General features: G+C 42.2%; 1 protein-coding gene across 1 annotated transcript; it reads right to left on the bottom strand.

Annotated features, from left to right (window-relative positions):
* Positions 1–1,132: 1,132 nt before the first annotated feature.
* On the bottom strand, positions 1,133–10,164 carry sephs3 (selenophosphate synthetase 3). The gene is made up of 8 exons (XM_084015108.1): positions 9,781–10,164; positions 9,172–9,275; positions 6,601–6,708; positions 6,324–6,478; positions 4,490–4,580; positions 4,290–4,389; positions 2,140–2,352; positions 1,133–1,778 (listed from the first exon to the last, which is right to left on the bottom strand). Exons 1-8 carry the CDS (start codon positions 10,055–10,057, stop codon positions 1,528–1,530), a joined length of 1,299 nt encoding a protein of 432 aa, XP_083871234.1. The 5' UTR covers positions 10,058–10,164; the 3' UTR covers positions 1,133–1,527.
* Between the last annotated feature and the right edge of the window lie 11,154 nt (positions 10,165–21,318).

The following is a 21,318-nucleotide window of genomic DNA, read 5'->3' on the forward strand; positions in this document are numbered from 1 at the left end:
ATAGAAAACGTGATTCCAGAGTGTCAAATAAGGAGTCATTACCAGTTTTGGTATTATAACCATATACACTGGCCTGAAGGACTATAATATCATCAAATTTAATAATTAGTATAAGAAATCTACCATTAGGGTCACTCCCCGAGTGTAATATAGCTCCTTCAAATTTGTTTTTCAGAGAGGTTACTCCTGCTGACCGTTCTGAGCCATGCGAAAATCATGTTATTTCCCCACTGACTTTTCCAGAATTTAATCATTTAATCATTTCATTGAGGGGATTGCTGCTGAGAGAATTAGGCTGATACACCACGCCATAAGAATAGATCAAAGCAACACATTCATTTGTTTATTTTTTTTTTGGCCTTTTATTGAGGAAGGACAGCGTGAGAGTTAAAGGGGCGAGAGAGAGGACATGCTTTAAAAGGAGAGCAGGGCAGATTCGAACCCAGAACCGCTGTCCTTCCTGCATGTTGCAGATGAAACGGTTGGTTTTTGTCTGTATTATGTTTAACTTCTTCGTATTTCTGTAAGATTATGCTTCGCTCCTCATACGTGAAATATGCCGCTCTGCTGCCCGTAGACTGACCCATGTTTGTGATTGGTCAAATACTGCAAACCCCGCCTCTTTCATGTGCACGCGCTCATAGCTGGAAAGGGAAACCCTGGTTGACTTAACGAGTTGATAACCAGGGTCATGTGACCGCTTATCTCTGATTGCCTTTGTTAGGGTTATTTAAGCTGGATAACTGAAAGATACCTGGTATGTTTAACTCACCGAGTAGTACAGGCCTCCGTAGCCCTTTGAGATCTTCAGATGAAAAGGGCACTATCAATAAAATGTATTCATTTTTGTTTTGCTTTTTGGACTCATGATACTACCCTGAGGAGATAGTATTCTTGCTGATGTTATCCTCATTGATAAACCTTTCATCCATACATTTGACCTCTAACTCCCATGCAACTTGATGATTGAACTCTTTCCACTTTAGAAACACAACATTCTCTTTCTTTCCTTCGGCTTTTCCTAATGTGCTGCTCTTAACCCTAACCCTCTAAACAGAGATAATAATATCCCGATCCTGGAATAAATGTTATACCCTCCCATCCCTGCTGGTGACATAACATACAAACAGGATTTCAGTGCGAGTTGATGACATTTATTGGTTGTGAAAAGAAGGAAGTTACAAAGCCAGACAGCTGTAGACCTCCAGCTGTGGAAGACCGACCCAGGACCCAATCCAGAGGCAAACATCCACTCCACCGGTCCCCATTGGGAGGGGTTTAAAGGCAGGGCTTCATGAAGAGGAAGGGTGGGAGGGACTTGATGCTGGACAGCCAATCAGCTGACAGACAGTCTAAACGCCACCCAGCTGGTCCAAAGGAAGCTGCTCAAGCCTTCCTCTGGTCCGAGTGGGTGGAGCCAGGAGCCAGGACAGAGTAACCATTTGCTTTACCACATTCAACGACACAAATGAAAATACACACACGCGCACACGCACACACGCATGACCAGACCAGAGGCAGCAGAGTCTATGAGAGATGTGGGCTCGGAGCCGGGCTGGTGGAATTGTTGTCCTGATGTGCTGCCTGGCTTCCTCGTGGTGGAACCTCGATGAGGCGTGGCTTGTCAATAATGCGAGCGCGACGGTCGCCTTTCTCTACGATTCCAATGATCCATGCCCCACCCGCCGCCCCCTGACCTCCAGCCGCGGAGCTCTGGCTCTTCATTTCCGAGCAGAACTTGGCCGCCTGCTCTCTGGGGAGACAGACCAGCAGCCCGCCTGCAGGGGGACAGGAAGTTAAACTGTATATACTAAGAGGAAGTTAAACTGTATATACTAAGAGGAAGTTAAACTGTATATACTAAGAGGAAGTTAAACTGTATATACTAAGAGGTAGTTAAACTGTATATGCTAACAGGTAGTTCAACTGTGTATGCTAACAGGTAGTTCAACTGTGTATGCTAACAGGTAGTTCAACTGTGTATGCTAACAGGTAGTTCAACTGTGTATGCTAACAGGTAGTTCAACTGTGTATGCTAACAGGTAGTTCAACTGTGTATGCTAACAGGTAGTTCAACTGTATACTAACAGCCCATCTGCAGAGGGACATGAAGTTGAGAAATAAAGACAGCGTTCATACCAGACGTCTCTGCCGATGTGCCCTGAACCAGGTTGAACAGGTTTCCGCAGGCTTTGCTGATGGCGGCCATCTTGGCTATGATTGGTAGGTTGTGGATAACGAATGCCACCTCGTTTCGTTGCTGGGCTGCCAGGTTGTTGGCGTGTCCCAACAAGCCGAAACCTGTCACGTCTGTAGCAGCGTGAGCCTGGAACTTGTGCATGAGGCCTGCAGCTGGACACACAAGTTCACGTCAGACACTGATCACAAGAAGCCATCATGTAACAGGTCAGAGCTGCAGCCGAGCTAAAGCCCACTAGCACTGCAACGCTAAGTTAAGCTACAATACGGCAACGGTATCACGTGATATATATGTGATATTCAAAATTAACTGTTAACATCTGGTTATTTCTTTAAGTTAATGCACTAATGCACATTCCAACAAAAAAAGATGGAACTATCAATAAACAACGTAACAGCGAGTGTCCGGTGGAGAGAGAGAGAGCGAGAGAGCTGTGAATGCAACAGTTAGTCCGACATTAGCAACTGGCCCAGGGAAGTTTTAAAAAAAAAGAAGAAGATGAAAAAAAAAACCTCTGGCTCAGTCACACTTAAGGTGGACTGACATTTTAAAATGGGATGATCTTAAAGGTGGATCAGCACTATTCTCCTTTCAGTGACAAGTTGCTCCGCTGAGTCTCTGAGCTTTATATTTATTTTAACTGTGTAACTAACAGCAGGTTAAACAGTTAATTATTAATATCTCTTCTAATAACTCTGCCCTGTTTCTATCAGGAAAACACAAAGTTGAATGTTTTCAAAGTTATTGTTAGTACTGTAATGATATTGCAATGTTTCCCCGGGAGAACATTTTTAATAGATTTCATTTTAATGCATCAATTTGGTGAATTTTGAGAACCAAAATATGACATATCAATTACTGACCAATTTCTTACAAACTGCTGGTACTGATACAAATGTTGACATACTAAATGGGGTTGAGGAGTTTAAGCTTTCAAGAAAAGATGAAAACAAACATGACTAAAACACAGTGCTGAGCCTTTATACTATTAGTTTATTATGGCTATTATTATTATTATTAATATAAGTGGGTGACACTCGCCCATCTCTGAGCGACAACTGTCAATGAATGTGAATGTATTGTAGCGGATAGGCGCGGGGGACGCCTTGCCATGGCAACGGGGGAAAATAGAACGTTGATGAGCCAAACCAGCCGCGAGGATTTCCCCTTATAATAAGCGCTGCTGCCCTCCTTTTTAGGCCCATCATTAGAGCCGCTAGTAAAGTCCATTTGCCTTGATAAAATATTATTAATTGCCACTGGTGTGTGCATGTCTCTCCCTATATATAATATTCCCCTCTCGCCCCATCAGCCGTCTTGTGTTTCCTCCTTCTAGCTCAGCTTCTCTACATCAGTGAGTCTCAAACCTTTTTCAATAACGTCACCCTGTAGAAATTTTTACTGCATTTATGTTAGGTAAAAAAAAAACCTTCATAAAGAAGTACAACTACAATGGCATATTATAAAAAAAAAAGAAAATAATGAATATTAATAAATACAGAGCTGGGAGTAAATAAAAGCCCAAGATTATGAGAAAGCAATATTCTCTGAGATTAAAGTGGCAAATTTACAAGGGGAATTATAAAGTCATACCTTTATGAGAAAGTGCATATTCTTCCAGACTATAGTGATAAAGATAAGAATCTTGCAATTTTTACTCTTAAATTTGATATTTAATCTGAGAATATCATTTTTTTCTCTAAGATTTACCCCACCCCCCACCCCCGTATTTTTTGGTTCGACTACCTTCTAACTGACAATCCCTGTTAATAATCTGTCTCTAAATGTATAGCAAACACATTTCCCATCATGCAACATTGTGCTGCATTGAACCCCATCTCTGTGAGAAACCCGAGCTTCTTCTTCACGTCTATGTTTCCAGATCGACTGACCTACGTTTCAAATGTAATCAACTTTTGATTGACAGCAGCTAATGATTGCCTTAATAATTTACAATTTAATTGAACTTTTTAATAATACTATTAATTTAGAACCTCTGATTAAGATGTTTTTTCCCATTAATATTAAAATATATCTCAAGTACCCCCTGGAGTACTTCAAAGTGCCCCCATGATGACACGTAGTGTACCTGCACGGTTTAGCGTTGCCATGGAGAACATGGCTTCCTGATAGGCCTCTTTGACTTCCTCCTTTGTCACAACCAGCTTGATCTTGTTCCACCTTTCAGTCTGATGAGAGAGGAGGGTGAGGAGTGTCAGCAGCCAGTAACACAAATAAGATCAGAACAAATAATCCTTCAGGTGAAGTGAGAGGAGGGGAGGAGCCGACCTGTTCCAGCCACTGGTGAGCGTTCACAGCCACCTGCGTCCCCAGAGGTTTAGTCAGAACCAGGACGTCTCCCGGTACAGCGCCGTCAGGCCTGGAACACAGGTGCAGCCTCAGTGAATAAAGGGGTGGAGCCTGTTACATGGGCTCTAAAGGCCTTGGTGAATAATGGGGTGGAGCCTGTTACACGGGCTCTAAAAGCCTTGGTGAATAAAGGGGCGGAGCCTGTTACATGGGCTCTAAAGGTCTCATTGAATAAAGGGGTGGAGCCTGTTACATGGGCTCTAAAGGCCTCAATGAATAAAGGGATGGAGCCTGTTACATGGGCTCTAAAGGTGAAACAAGGGGCGGAGCCTGTTACATGGGCTCTAAAGGTCTCATTGAATAAAGGGGTGGAGCCTATTACATGGGCTCTAAAGGCCTCAATGAATAAAGGGATGGAGCCTGTTACATGGGCTCTAAAGGTGAAACAAGGGGCGGATCCTGTTACATGGGCTCTAAAGGTGAATAAAGGGGCGGAGCCTGTTACATGGGCTCAAAAGGTAAAAAAAGGGGCAGAGCCTGTTACATGGGCTCTAAAGCCCTGATTATGCTTCCGCGTAGTGATAACGCAACGGCAACGCAACGGCAACGCAACGGCAACGCAACGGCCACGCAGTTGCTTGGAGACCGTGATGGTTCTGCGTTGGGTTTACGTGTCGAAATGCAATTCAATGCCACACCGGGAAAGGGCGCTATGTTTTTTGTAAAGACTGACCGACCGACCGAGACTCTTGACGTATATCATCATAAGCCTCGTTATAGCGTATTTGTTTACTTTCCGGCTTTAAACGTCCACATTTTTTCAGAACTTGGTGTTTTATTTCTTTGTGCAAAAGCGAGAAGGTGCAAACAATAAAACGAGGTGAAAACAATAAAAGTAGCCTTTTAAAAGTTTAAATGGCGGTGTTTATGAGTGGAAACCGGATAGCGGTCTCCAGCGGATGTAGGTAGCGGACCAATCCCAGCCAAAGCCGCTGCGTTGGTGTTGCGTCGCCTCGACGCGCGTCTAGGATTTTTGGGAGGTACACGTCAGGCCCTTGCGTTGGACGTAAGGGGGGTCCGCAAGGACGTAAGGGGTCCGCAAGCCCCCTTGCGTTGTGTCGACGCGGAAGCATAACTCAGCCTTTAAGGTGAATAAAGGGGTGGAGCCTGTTACATGAGCTCTAAAGGCCTCAGTGAATAAAGGGATGGAGCCTGTTACATGGGCTCTAAAGGCCTTGGTAAATAATGGGGTGGAGCCTGTTACACGGGCTCCAAAAGCCTCGGTGAATAAAGGGGCGGAGCCTGTTACATGGGCTCAAAAGGTAAAAAAAGGGGCAGAGCCTGTTACATGGGCTCTAAAGGTGAATAAAGGGGCGGAGCCTGTTACATGGGCTCTAAAGGCCTCAGTGAATAAAGGGATGGAGCCTGTTACGTGCTTTAAAGGTGAATAAAGAGGCGGAACCTGTTACATGGGTTCTAAAGGCCTCAGTGAGTAAAGGGGTGGAGCCTGTTACATGGGCTCTAAAGGTGAATAAAGAGGCGGAGCCTGTTACATGGGTTCTTAAAGCCTCAGTGAATAAAGGGGCGGAGCCTGTTACATGGGCTCCAAAAGCCTGTTACATGGGCTCTAAAGGTGAATAAAGGGGCGGAGCCTGTTACATGGGCTCTAAAGGTGAATAAAGCGATGGAGCCTGTTACATAGGCTCTAAAGGCCTCTGTGAATAAAGGGATGGAGCCTGTGTTACATGGGCTCTAAAGGTGAATAAAGGACTTCTACTGCATCAGAGCAACTAAGGAAGTTCAGCTGACTCACATGATGAACTCATTGGGCTGGCAGACCACCGATGCTACCCCTCCTACGATGATCCAGGGGTTGATCACAGTCTGGCCACCTGTCACAGAAGTCCCTCCCTCCTCGGCTGCATCCCGAAAGCCCTGAATTATCAGCGGCATCACCCGCTCACGGTCCTGTCACAAATACACATGCAGACAAGCATGACTCATGTAACATGAAAGAAATCTACATTTACATGAATGAAATCTCGTTGATAGAGAACCGAAGATACAAACGTGAACACACAGAATGCTACCTTGTCATTCATCTTCTGGCTGACACTCAGCAGCATCAGCATGTTGTCACACTCTGTGATGCCCATGGCATACAGATCACTGAGGACATTGGCGCACGCTATCCTTCCCTGATAGACAGATCGGCAGACGGACAGAGTGTAAACAACAAGCAAATACAGGTTGAGATATCACAAGAACGACTTGAGGTCACGGTGACATTGACCTCTGACCACCCAACTGTCATCAGTTCACTCTGAGTCCATGAAGCATTCCAAAGCATTCAACAAAAGGGACAACCCAACAACTTACAGTACTATTGTATACAGTACTACGGTATTATTATTTCGGTGCTATATACAGTACCGTAGTGCTAAGGTATATAATATAGAGCTGTCAATTTTCCTCTTTAATACTACTCAAATTCAATTCCATATTCTTTTCAATTTTAAAATTACAAACAGTCATAATAAAACTGACCTCAAACTGTCAACTTTAACGGAAAGAAACAACCACATTGCCGTTCTTATGGGGATATGGGCCGTGTGCGCCGCTGTCAGCTTTTTCAGATAGTGAGATTGTGATTCAGAAAACTGTGTATACTAATTTCAGCATTCGAATAGTACTGATTTTTTTTTTACTATTCTAATTATATTCGATTCCTTAAGTTTATTCCAACAGTCCTAACACACACACACACACACACACACCTCAAAGACAAATTTTCTCTGAGTTTTGTCAACATAAGAATGAGTCGACCCACAAGAATCCATCTGATGAGCAGTTACAAACAGAATTTCACATCAGAAACGTTCAGAAATTAACTGATTCATAACTGACAACTAATTTTGATTCATCAATCATGATTAAACACTATTTGATGGGGAAAAAATGCTCTAAAATTGTAAAACACAGAATTAAGAAAATTACTTAAAACAGAAAATACAGAATTAGGCAAAAAATACAATGGAATCTGGAAAAAATTCAAACGGATTTCATAGGGCCCTTATTAGCGGTGTGAATCTTTGGCTTCACAGTGATTAGATTCGATTAACGATACAGTAGTTGGCGATTCGATTCAAGGACATTTCTTTTTTTGTAATGATTTGATTCTGTAAACCACGATTCGATTCAGTAACTTGTAACCAATATTCTATATCCATGAAATAAACATGCAAAAATGTGAGTGAGACCATCTGTATTCTTCTGAAAGGTGAAAAAAATAAACAGACCGCAGAATTACTTATTTAACATATTTATTCTATAAAAAAGTAGTCCTGCATAATATTTTATGCTGAATACAAAAATGTAATTCAACATTTTTCAATAGGCTACATGCTGGCAGGGGAGAGAGTGTCTTAAACGCATTAAAACATTCATCGTATTCAAGATTAAGATTTAACGCATTCATATTGATTATTGGTGAAGCGAAAGCGACTCATTCTATTTATTTATTTTCGCAGATCGATTTAGTTTAATTGGTAGGACTGACAATCGATTCACCGATGCATTGCATGAATCATTACACTACTAGGCCCTATATATCATACTATAGGATATACTATGGTATAAAGCACTTTGATTAGAGGTGTAACGATTCATTTGGTGCATCGTGAATCGATTGTCAGTCCTAATCGATTCAACTAAATCCATCCACTAAAATAAATAAATAGAATGAATAGTTTTGGCTTCACCAATAATTGATATAAATGCGTTTAAATCGTATGAATCGTGATTCTTAATTATGATTAATGTTTTAATATATGTAATACGTTTCCCCTGCCAGCATGTAGTCTATTCAAAAATGTTCAAAATAACCGAGCATTACATTTTTGTGTTCAGCATAAAATATTATGCAGGACTACTTTTTATAGAATAAATGTGTTAAATAAGTAATTCTGCGGTCCGTTTATTTTTTCACCTTTCAGAAGAATACAGATAGTCTCACCTGCATTATTGCATGTTTATTTCATGGATATCAAATTTTGAATACATACAATATTTTGAAATGGTTTACAGAATCGAATCAAAACAAAAGAAAATTGTCCTTGATTCGAATCGCCAACAACTGTATCGTTAATCGAAGTGAAGCCAAAGATTCACACCCCTAACTTTGATACTAGAGTATTATGGTATATAGTACTATGGTATGTAGTATATAGTACGAATAGATCTGACTGGAGTTATGTTAGTGTATTCCACTAAATTAATGTGTTACTCACATGTATTCCTATGAAATAGAAGATACTTTATTTATCCTCTTGGGTAAATGATGGCATATATGACAATATTTTAAGTGTGAAACAGACTTGGTGCAAATAAAGAATAGCATGAATATAAGACGTTTCAAACATGTAAGCAGGCTTACTTTCTTAATGTGATTGCCCATAACAACAGAACGGTACTGGCAGCAAAGCTACACAGGCCGTTTGAATTATTATCAGCTATCAATTCTTTATCTGTTTTCCACCACCAAGGTTCACCTGAGAGAATAAGGCGTCAATGTTAAACCGTGAGAATGAATGTAAGCAACGCTTCAAATTCAATGTAATAGAATACACATTCCTCAGATGTGTGGCATGAGTGTGACTCACCATCATGTAAGGATCCTCCACCAGAGGGTAGAAGAAGTCCGTGGTCTGGACTAGTGAGAGCCCCCCATGCCTCAGAGGGATCACACAGCAGTCCATCCCGACACCTGCAAGCTCATCATCATCATTATTATACACGGGGCTTCTGTGTTTCTGGTCTAACTCCAGACATTACGGTACTCGTGCTGCTCCAACAAGCAGCAAACTAAAGTACCGTAATTACACACAGATTGCGCAATTCCTTAAAGAGAAGGAAATGTTTGACCAAAAGTTGGACCTTTGCACTCTGCAAACTCACTGCGTCAAACATTTCTACTGAGTCATCCTGACGTTACCGTGTGGTAACTTGACAACTCACGGAACTAGCCTCATATTAGCTAGCTAGGTTAGCAACGTCATTAACGATTGTACGCACTTTGCAGGGTCGCTGACGGATACATTACGGCTGTGATGAAGTCACATGATTAAAACGTCGATAGTTGAGTTCGGTTATACTCGCCCGAAGCTGTCCGTCTGTCAACGGAGCTGCCACACGACTTAACACACGCTAGTATCGTTAGCTACAGGCACGCTATATACGTTAGCTCTGCTGATTCCGGCTTCATTTCTTACCGAGCCGGGGGCCGGGCAACTGTTGGCCGAACTCCGATGCTTGGTCTCCAGCCTTCCCCGTCCCGTCGGCCCGGTCCGCCTGCAGTCCCGCCAGGAGTTTGAGCAGAGCCTCCTGCGGGACCTTGCAGCCTCATCCTTTCAGGTCCGAGAAGGCGGTGAGACGGAACCCACGCTCGAGGCCGTGCTCCTCGGGTTTGAAGGGCTTGTATCCGGGGGGGAAGCACCCCTCGGCCCCCGCAGCCTCCGCCGCGGGAGGCGGGGAAGTTGAGACCGACATGCCTGGCTGAAGACCGCGTCAAACACACCGCGGTTGCGTTCACCGGTAAATAAAGACGGGCGATGGGTGGAGGGTGTCCGACCAGCGAGCTGACTGAAACAAGAGACCACGGGATCCTGTAATTAGACGGATACTACTTCCGGTTGGGACCTTCGCTGTATTCATTCAGCGTGCATGTCTCAGCAAGTTTCACGAATCCTAAAGTACGTCGCTCACCGAACCCGAACCCTTCATTAATGTCCGAGTCCTGCGATCTTAGAAAGGCTCATTGGAACACAGCATGCAGCCGCCGCCGGCCGAGAGACGCCCAAATGTTTTATTTTGAAGGCAGAATTTAGAAATGCCGGTCCTTATCTGTATCCAGCAGTTAAACTTGACGCAGCGCAGGAAGCGACTTTCTTTCACATTTACACGAGAGGTGGTAAAGTCGACTGTGCTCACTCACGGATCTCTCCAACCACAAATACATATATTTAAACTTAAGCTAATAGTTTAATTTTAATTCAATTAAATTGTATTTATTTTCATAGTTGCATAGTTGAATGGGTGAGTTAATCTTTTCCCAATTTACACCGATCAGCCATAACATCAGGGCTCTCAAGTCTTATGCACACATTTCAACCTGTTAGTATTAGTATTTTTAACGCCCACCAAGTTGCGCCGCTTTTTTTTTCTACAGATAGTAATCAAGTAGGCTTCCCGTAGCTACATTTCACAGCCAATCAAAAAATAGCATTGTTGTATCCGGGTAAGATTTAGGTTATCCCGCGACATTCACGCTTAATTCTGATTCCAAATGACACAATAGTGGCGAAGTCCCGCCTTTCTATTTCCGGTACATGGGACATCAATAGGCTTGTTCAGGAAGGTCTTGGCTTGACTTGACTTGATTTATCACGCCGACAAGAGCTGCAGGTGTCTGAGGGGGCGGGCTCTAAAAGAGACGGCAGCCAAACGCCGTCAAGTCGGACAACAAAGTCAACGTGACTATGGTGCTCAAGCGATAGAACACAGCAGCAAACCAAAGATATATATATATATATATAAGGGCTGTCAAAAGATTGATTTTTTTAATCGCGATTAATCGCATTTTGTCCATAGTTAACTCGCGATTAATCGCAAATTAATCGCATTTTTTGGCACATTTTTTTTTCTTCTTCTAAATGTACCTTAATGTATTTTTTTCATATTCTTAATACTTTTAACAACATAAGGGCAAATATACTTGATTTATGAAAATGTTTATTTAACACTTCAAATATCCCCTTACCAAAACATGGGATCAAAACAGGGTTATAAGAATATATCACAAACAATTAAAGTGAACATGTCACAGGAGATAGTGTAACAGGAGATAAGTACAGTTAGGATATAAGTGCATTGGCTTGCAAGTGATATCTCAGACTGGACGTGCTTCTATGGTAGCTCATTTCATACCCACAGTACGCGCAGATGACTTTGGTCTTATCGACTGAACCATCTGGCAGTCTTTTGAAGGTGAATTTGCCGTTCACAAATCGATTTTAAACGCGTGTGGACGCGCCGCTTCCCAGTATTGCACGCTTGGTGGGCTGCCACTAGAGTATGATTGACAGGCGCTCTCCTTTAAACAGCAACTTTTTGCGAGCGTTCGCGAGCGTTCCCGAGGCGGCGAGTCGAGCCCGGCGCCTCTGATTAGCATAAAGTAGATTCGACTTATACTTGAGGCAAATGAGGAGCGGCCGACTCGCGCGCCGTCTCTCGACATTCGCCGCAACGCCACCAGAATGCATTGCACGGCTTTTCACATAGACAATGAATGGGACGCGGGGAAACACCGCTGCCTGTGGACGCGCACCTTCCCTCTGGATCAAGACTACAGGTGCCACCGACGGCCATAAATCATACAATGCGCATTTTTTTTTTTTAAATACCGAGCGTTAATCGCGCGTTAAAAAAATTAACGGCGTTAAGAGGATGTTGCGTTAACACGTTATTAACGCGTTAACTTTGACAGCCCTAATATATATATATATATATATATATATAAATACATACATACATACACACAAGCAAGGCAACATGTGGAAGGCATTTTTTATTTTCAGTTTATTTGTGTTATCATTCTATGTTTGTATTAACCAGACCTCACATATAATAGGCCTACTCACAGCACAATGCACAGAACTTTAGATCAAGCCATGAGATCAAAGCGACTAAAATAAAGAGGCAAATCATTTCACCACAAGGTGGCCACCGAGTGCGGACCTGAACACACGTCATTGAACTTTTAACCAATGAGAACCATTCCGCTGTAGCGGAGGTGTGGACAAGCCGGTTGCAGCCGCCGTGGACCGCGCTGCCAAGCGCTGCAAGAAGCGGCTCTTAAAAACTTGTTCCCGCGATGTTTTGGGTCACGTGATATGGTCGCGACCCTGTGACGTCTTTGCAGTCGGCTGCTAAGTCGGACACAAATTCTAGCCGTCATGCATCGCTTCAACCCACAATACATCACGTTAGGTAGCGCGCTGCAGGCGGCTCCATCAAGTCGAATCCCCCTAATATGAATTTCAGATGCATGTATTCCTATGGCGAGATCAAAATTATTTTCTGGTCCCGTTTGAATTGTGCCATGAATTTCACATGTTGTTTGTGGTTTTTAAGGATAATTTTTCATGCAAAAAAAATACAATAGCTTTGTGAACTACAGCTCTTTGCTGCTCTCGTGAATGATATACGTCACCACCCACACTTGGTATGCTGGAGGTACAGACATGGAAATTTCTCTGCTCCACAACCGAAAGCATGAACAGCCGTACCTGCTGGGATGGAACATTCAGGAACAAAACACACTGGCATTTCCATTTGATCGGCACTGAATCGCTGTGAGAAAGGGTGATGTGACGTCACATATGCAACATGTAGCCTTCGATCTACGATCGGCCTTAATTTTTTGTTACTCTGCACCTACAATATTGAAAAACCTCCCACAAAACTAGCCAACTTTCATAAACAGATACTTTTCACCTGGGGCCCGTTGCACAAAACTAGGATAAGGGATTAAGCCAGGATATCTTGGTTATCCTGGTTCAATTTATCCGTGATCCGGTTGCACAAAAGCGGGATAGGGGGCAGTAGGATATGTTATGTTGTAAGTTACCATGGGGATTTACAACGGAAACCAATAGTTATTCCACTGCCCACTACACATTGTTATCACATATAACTAGACCCACTGTCATTATTTAAACTTTTGTGATCATTAATTTAAATCATTTTGGATAAATTATGATTTTAGATGATGTTGCTATCATTAGGTAATTTACAGTTTCCCATAGACTATAAGGCTATATATAAAATGACGGAATATTAGAGCCACAGAGAAAAAATCAAAATTCACAGACTTCGAGAATAAAGTCATACATTTACGAGAATAAATTGAGATGATTGGAACCCGTTGTTTTAGAGGAGGAGAGTATTAAAGTACCTTTTGATGACATTCCTAGCGAAAAATCTGCATTTAGTTCTCATATTATTCCTTCAGTGAATGTATATGATCTTTCGTTGGTTAGGGTTAGGGTTAGAGTTAAGGTTAGGTAAATGCTAACTAGGAGGAGCCGGGGATCAAACCGGCAATCTTGCAGTTGCCAGCCAACCCGCTCTGCCTCCTGAGCTAAACCCCCTGAGGGTTATGGTGAGGTTTAGGTCTGATGCTCTCTAATAACCAGCATAAAGCGCATCAGTCACGTGACCACGGCTCTGCGTAATACGCAGGAAAGCATACAAAAATATTGTGCTTTACTTTTCATACTTTTTAGTACGAAAGCTGAGTTAGAGCAGCCTGACCTCCGCGTATGCATCCATGAGGATTTCTGCCTCCGGCAGGGAAAAGTATGCCGCTCTATTGGCCATGGTGAATCAGTGAATCAGTGATCGGCGGCGGGTTCTAACCTCTTTCGCTCCAAACCGGCCAACCTGTAGTGATTTTGGAGTTTCTGTACTATATAACAGTGGAGTAATTGATTCATATAGGAAGATATTAACGATTAATACCATTAAAAAATCACCAAAATTATAAAAAAAGGCACATATTTTCAAAACAGCTGTTGTAGTGTGACAATGAGGAGACCCTTGATGTGTGTAGTGATTTTGGAGTCTCTGTACTGTATAACAGTGGAGTTATTGATTGTCTTGCAATTTGCAGACGGTCCCTGCGCACTCGCCCGGCTGCCGGCTGCACATAGAGATCAACATTCTCCGTTAAGCTCGGAGGACGACTTATTTATGTAAAAAATCGGGGTTTTGGTCGTTGTAGCTCGTAGTCTATGATATTACGGTGGGTTAGAGGCATCGTTTGTGTTTGAAAAACGTTTCACTTATTACACATATTTCCAACTTTACCGAACTTCAAAATGATCTCGTTATCACGGGAAAACGGATCAAAATAATCTCGTTATCCCGGGAAAACGGAGCAAAATTATCTCGTTAGCCTATCACGGGAAAACGGGGGAAAATGATCTCGTTATCACGGGAAAAGGATCAAAATAATCTTGTTATCCCGGGAAAATGGAGCAAAATTATCTCGTTAGCCTATCACGGGAAAACGGAGGATAATTATCTCGTTATCACAAGAAAACGGAGGAATTATCTCGTTATCACGGGAAAACGGAGGAAATAAAAATGTATGTATGCATGACCGTTTAGGGCTTCCGTAGAAAGCCATAAAGACTCTAGTATTATTCTCTTTGTTTTCATGTTATTGAAATTATTTTGTTATTGAAATTATTTTGAGTTATTCATATTCTTTTTGTGTTATTTTCATGTATTTTTGCCCTGTGCCACTAGGGGGCTGTTTTGCTCTGTGACTCAGCCGACCTCTGTTTAGTGCAGGTTGGCCATTTAATTATGAGGAAACGCAGGCACAGGTGTCTGGATTTGGGGAAGCAAACAGTTCTATTTCGTCCCTACTGACCGCCAGAGGTGGAGCTTTAAGCACTGGATAACTCTCCCCGCGGTAGCAAATGTCGAGTACAAATAACAACAATGTCACCTGTGACTCCTACATGACCCCCGGGAGGCTATATCTTCCGGTGTCAGCAGGCAATCGGCTCCTTCATTCTTCTCGCGACCGTGCGTCGAGGTGTACGTAAGTATAGTATGGCCGTTTAAATGGCCGGTACAATTATTACTGGCGTGCTGCTGGCTTTGTGCAGCCTCGTGCCTCCATGGCAGGAGTAACGGGCTGAGGCTCGTCCTCCGAGAGGCTGTCGCCAGCGTTTTGCACATTGTATCACTGCATGAAAAGTGGGATTTTCGTCAGTTAGCGGCCCTGTAAATTGACGTGGAAGTTCAGGTTTACGACTGCAAACGGCAATTTGCAGGAAACACCGAAAACTGACGTAAATTGCCGGGAATTGACGTGGGCCTTGCTTGGCAGTTGTCCCCCCATGACCCCCCTCCCCGTAATCCTAGGGGAGGCTTTAACATGTAAATGAAAATGCTGTGAGCTATACAAATGCAAATCAGGGTAGCAGGGGGAGTTTTCCCCCAGGTGACATTTTTCTGAAAGGTGTTAACTTAATTTCATCTTCATTCAAAGATATAACTTAATTTCATCTTCATTCAAAGATACACAAAACAATTTGCTTCAACAATTACTTTTAATCAGGCTTTGCCACAAAGGTAAAATGTACATTCATGCAAACAACATCACAGTCTCCTAGAGCTCAACCACTGTGCATAGTGGTATGACTACAGTGACCCTTTCTGTGCTTAAATGCACAGTGGATGTGTTAACCACACATCTCCCAGCAATGCGCTCAACAGGCTGAAATGATGCTGGGTATGACGTGTCTGTTCCCTGCAAGCTCCAAACTTCTATTGGCTTTCCATAAAAATGTCTGTCCGGATGGGGATGAAGCCAGGAAACTTGCGCAATAACATGTTTAAATGCAGTACCTTTTGACACAACATTAACAACTATAAACTGCTTTATAATGGCTGGTCGTAGTTCTGCTAGAGGGTCAAGGATGGGTTCATAGATCATAGATCTCGGCTGTGTTCGAAATGCCATACTAACGTCCTACTCGTACTTAATTGTGACGTAAATTTGAGTACGTAGTGCGTTCACATACAATAGTATGTGAATTTGTGCACGCGAGAAATGCCCGGATGTATACTGCATTGGCAAGAATTTCTGAGAGGGGTCTGTCTGCGGCCTGCAAGAGGGAGGCGTTTCGCGTAGAGGCGTGTCGCGTAGTGACGTCACTACGCGACACGCCCCCTCCACACGGGAAAGTCACGTTGAACCACGCGAGATGTAAAATGAGACCGCCAAAACGGATAACAAAACAGGAAGTAAACCAGTTCCGCCGTAAAACTTGACTAGTCTGAATGGCCGAACATATGCAGACTGTAAGTGTCCGTGTAATTTAATTAATTCATCGATTAATGTATATAATAATTGTGTTTAGCGATGGACTAAGGAAGTAAGGCTATATTTATCCATATTATTAAATATAAGTGTATAAACAGAACGATATATAATATATAATATATTTTGAAATTTCAGGAAGCTGTTAAAGAAGCCGAGAGAGACAGAAACCTCCTGTGTGAGGACCTTATTGGCTGCATGAAGACAAGCTCCTCAGTTAGGAAACATATTGAGGTAAGTATATCAGCATGAAGAGATTATTACCAGTACTACCATACCATACTATCAATATGGACCATCACCATGTTTGTTTTCAGGCAATTTTAACTGGGGAGCTTGTCCCACAATGGAAACACAGGGAGGAGAGGCCAACACTGCACTTTGAAAATGAGAGCCTGGATGAGGCCTTCTCATTTTTATATGAGGTCGTGAGGGCAACGCCAAAAGCCACAGAACAAGAGGACTGGGTTGCGTACATTTTAGATGTCCTCCTACCTGAAGTATGACATGATTTGTTAATTTACGTTAAATTATTAATATTGGCACTGTTTAATATTGTAGATAGGTGTTTTTCACATCACATTTCACACTTGTATTTGAAAGAACCTTGAAATAGAACAACGCAGATGTGTGATGTTAAAATTTTGAGAGCATTCAGACCCCCATTTTTAGAATATTACTTACAGTGCCTCTTACAGTGTAAGATTTGACAAAAGGAAAAATAATTGCAAACTGGACACAACATGAGGCTACATTCAGATCAGTGACTTTTTCATTTAAGTTAACAAATGTCAATCATCCTGCCAAGGCAACGATTCAGACCCTGGCGGAGAAATTCAACATAACAGTGCCAGAGGCTGTGGCGAGATTACGAATGGGACCTCAATATCAACCGTGGTAAGATTAATATGTAAAGAATTGATGATAGACACATGACACATCAATGTGTGATGTAACATGTAATTGAAAACCTTTATTGTTCTTTTTTGACAGTGAGTTAAATGTGATGGCCGAAGCCCTGGTGGGGCACATGTCCAAGGAGGGAGCAAAGAAGCTCCAAATTTACAAGGAGAAACTGGAAGAAGCCCTCTCCTCTGAGGCATTTCTGAGCAGGCTATAAAATAAAATAAAAATGAGCCTTGAAATGTTTTGGTTTGTTTTTTTTTAAATAGATCTCTTCTTCACTACAAATACGTTTGACAGACCAAATATAGTTGAGATGAATTGCTACTTGTCACAAAACGACCATGACAAAGAAAGTTATGGTCTATGATCAGTGCTGTGAGTGCATGAGTACAGTAGTGTGTGTGTTGTAGGGTGAAATAAAGGAAATCAGAATACCAAACAAAGCCCAAGAGGTGTTGCAGGTAGGAGAGAGGGCGAGAGGGCCAGCAACTCAAGCTCCAGGAGAATGCTGCTGATGATCCCTGCTGATATCAAGAGAGAAAGCAAGGGAGCAACACTGCTCAGTAACCTACAGAATGGAGAGATTCACAAATGAATTCCCCATTAAGGAATAATAAAAGTTATTGTCATCACATTATTTTAATTTTGTTATGTAGGCCACTACTTTTATTTATATATATATATATATTTATTTATTTATATATATATCTACACATTACGCTCTTACTCCCACATAAGCACTGACATTATTATTTACTACTTTTATTTATTTATATAAATAAATATAGGGTAGGCCACTACTTTTATATATATATATATATATATATATATATATATATATATATATATATATATATATATATATATATACATATATATATATATATATATATCAACACATTACGCTTTTACTCCCACATAAGCACTGACATTTAGCTCATGAATTCCTGTCTGTTAATTATCTTGTGTTTTCTCTTGTGACAAAGTCAGAAAATTTTACATCTAAATTTTAATATAAATGAAATCCTGCCTTAATTGTTTTTACCCAATTAAAAATGTAATAATAACATTTGTAAGCTTTTGAATACATTCATTATAGGGCAAAGAACGCGTAGGCAAAGTCGTTAACTTTTGCATGCAACATGCAACTGTAGTGGGCTCATATCCCTTTAAGAACCGTGTGTAGGGCGTTCCCTGTAGTGGCGGGGGGCGTGTCGCGTAGTGACGTCATTACGCGACACGCCTCCTACAGTGCCTACTACTCGACACGCCTCCCTCTTGCAGGCCGCAGACGGATACACTTGGAATTTCTGAGTACAGCGGAGTGAGCGGACCTTGCTAAATCTACTCAACTTCCCAAAATGCATTGCGGCTCGTCTGACTTCACAAGTTTTGGATAATGGCGGACGACTGCGGTGATTCTGGCGAGGAGCCCGACACAAACCGCCTACACATGTAAGTATACTGTAACATGACTTTTATGTTTCCAGCTGACTTTTAAATCGTATTGATAATGAACGTTACTTTATTGTTGTTGGCATTGTACGTTAACGTTACGAATCGAAGGTCCTGGCAGCCGGCTAGCCTACTGACGCTAATTTACCACAGAGGTTAGGGAGCGCAAGCGAAGCGGAAAATGTGCCGTTTTTACCGACGTTAACTAATAATATAGTGCTTATGTTAAACCGTGGTTATATATTTACTAACGGTGATTAATAACGCCATGCACCGTTGTCCGTTAAAGGAGTCATCACCTGGAAATCGCAATTTCTCTTGTTAAAACATGCATATCTGTGTTTGACCTCAGTTGAAACTTGCCTGAAAGGCTGGAGTTTGAAAGTGGCGCCGTTTTTTCGCTTCTGCTCTTTTTCCGAACAGGAATAGCACACAAGGGTGTGCATTCCTAAAGCACGAGATTTTGATTCTGCGCCTTCGGTGACGTCACCGTGGCGGCTACTTGCATAAGCCCACCCCTCTTTCACCACCCAACCCCGCCCCGTCCGCTACCTGAAATCGCCGAAGCGCCGCCATTATGTTTTGGAGTCTGCATGCAGGCAAGCCCCCCCGGCTCTGTCCTTCCTGCGGCGAATCAACGCGCGCCTCATTACATATTATACAATGCACATCCGGACCAGTCAAAACCTCGCGCGTAATCTCGCGTGATAAAATCGCGGTACGAAAAAGGGTCAGAACAAGCTCAATGTTTGATTAAATTTTTTTTTTTTTTTCTAATAAGTTTTACGAATTGATCCAAAGCGATCCAAGGGGGGCTGGATACGTATAAAACCAGGTGATGACTCCTTTAAAGGGACAGATGCAGACACCGGGCGCCTCATTCAGTGGAGGGAACGAGGAGGAGACGTTCACGTTCACCGGCAAGAGGGATGCTGCTCTGAGAGGCTTCACTTAAGAAAATGTGGTTTAAATGTTATAATTCTTATATCCAGGACTGCTGGAGACTCTCAGGATGTCCCAGGACTGCTGGAGACTCTCAGGATGATTGCGGTAAGAATATGTTCGGTGACTGCTAGCTAAGCTAAAATTAGCAAAGCAAGCCCAAGCTAAAAGTAGCTTAAAAGGTAATAGTCCAAGCTAAAAGTAGCATAGTAGCCTTGTAAAAGAACAAGAGAGAGGAACCAGTGTAACGTTAAGTTGCTTTGTTAAGTGTACGTTGTTGGTCTTTTACAGGAAGCAGTACGCCGTCTTCACAACTCGGAGACGAATTGTAGGCGCTACGAACCGGAGTAAGGGTACGATTTAAAGAATATGCTTTCATTCTGCTGTATAAGGAAATAGATGCGTTAACAGTAGATACCGATCTTAACTGTTCATTTTGTTTTCACAGACGAACCTCGCCTCATAACGAAGCTGTGACCTCTTACTTGCTCGGAGCTTTGTCCGCAAGTCCGGATTTCTATGACGCCATTGTGTGTAAGTAACTTTTACTGTTTTCTTCTTCCTTGTTTTAATTTTACAGTGACTTAAGTTTTCTTATTCATACCACTCATTTAATTGTTTTCCAGCTGCCTGTAAGACATACTATGAAATGGTACGCAGGAGCTTCAGACACACACAGCCTGATCTCGCATCGCAGGCGGAAGCTGTGAAGACGTCAGCTCGGAGTCGTTCCAGGAGAAAGAGGGTAAGACTTATTAGATCCGTTTTTGGTCAATGTGACCAAACCTACCTAAACCTATTTTCAGGTGCATTAATAGATGTGTTGTGTCCATGCGCAGTGCATCGCGCAGTACTGATTGTCTTTATTGATTGTTTTACAGCTGCTGGAAGCGAGACGGAGTGTGCTTGCTGGCGATGAGGTGGACTGTTGGAAGTGCGCCACCACAGACATGATGTCTGATGAGGAGGACGGCGTCGTTGGCGGGGTGTCTGGATGGATTGTGCGACAGCCAGGAGCTCACCGAGCTCTATGCGACTCTACAGTCACGATTAGAGAAGACTCCCAAGTACAGGGCCACGCACCGCAGTCGGCTGTAAAATTGACCAAATTCGGACAGAATGTCGCCAGTTCATTTGTTTGTTGTGTGGGCAAATTTGTACAGTTGTGTGTTGTGTTGTCAATAAAGCTCTTTCTTTGAATACTTCCTCCTGGCAATTTTTCCTTTCCTCAATAAATTCATTCATATTTATATTTATAAATATATAAATAAATAAAAATAAATATATGTGTATATATATGTATAAATATACATATATATATAAACATATATGTATATATATATATGTGTATATATATATATGTGTATATATATATATATATATATATATATATATATATATGTATATATATATGTATATATGTATATATATATGTATATATATATATATGTATATATAGTGATAGATCTGCTAACCAATCACCAGTGATTATTCTTGTCCAGTGTGACCAATAGTAACACATCTGCCAACGGGGGTGGGGTTCACA

The sequence above is a fragment of the Eutrigla gurnardus genome (genome assembly GCF_963514095.1).
Source record: "Eutrigla gurnardus genome assembly, chromosome: 8".
In the NCBI taxonomy this organism is placed as follows: domain Eukaryota; kingdom Metazoa; phylum Chordata; class Actinopteri; order Perciformes; family Triglidae; genus Eutrigla; species Eutrigla gurnardus.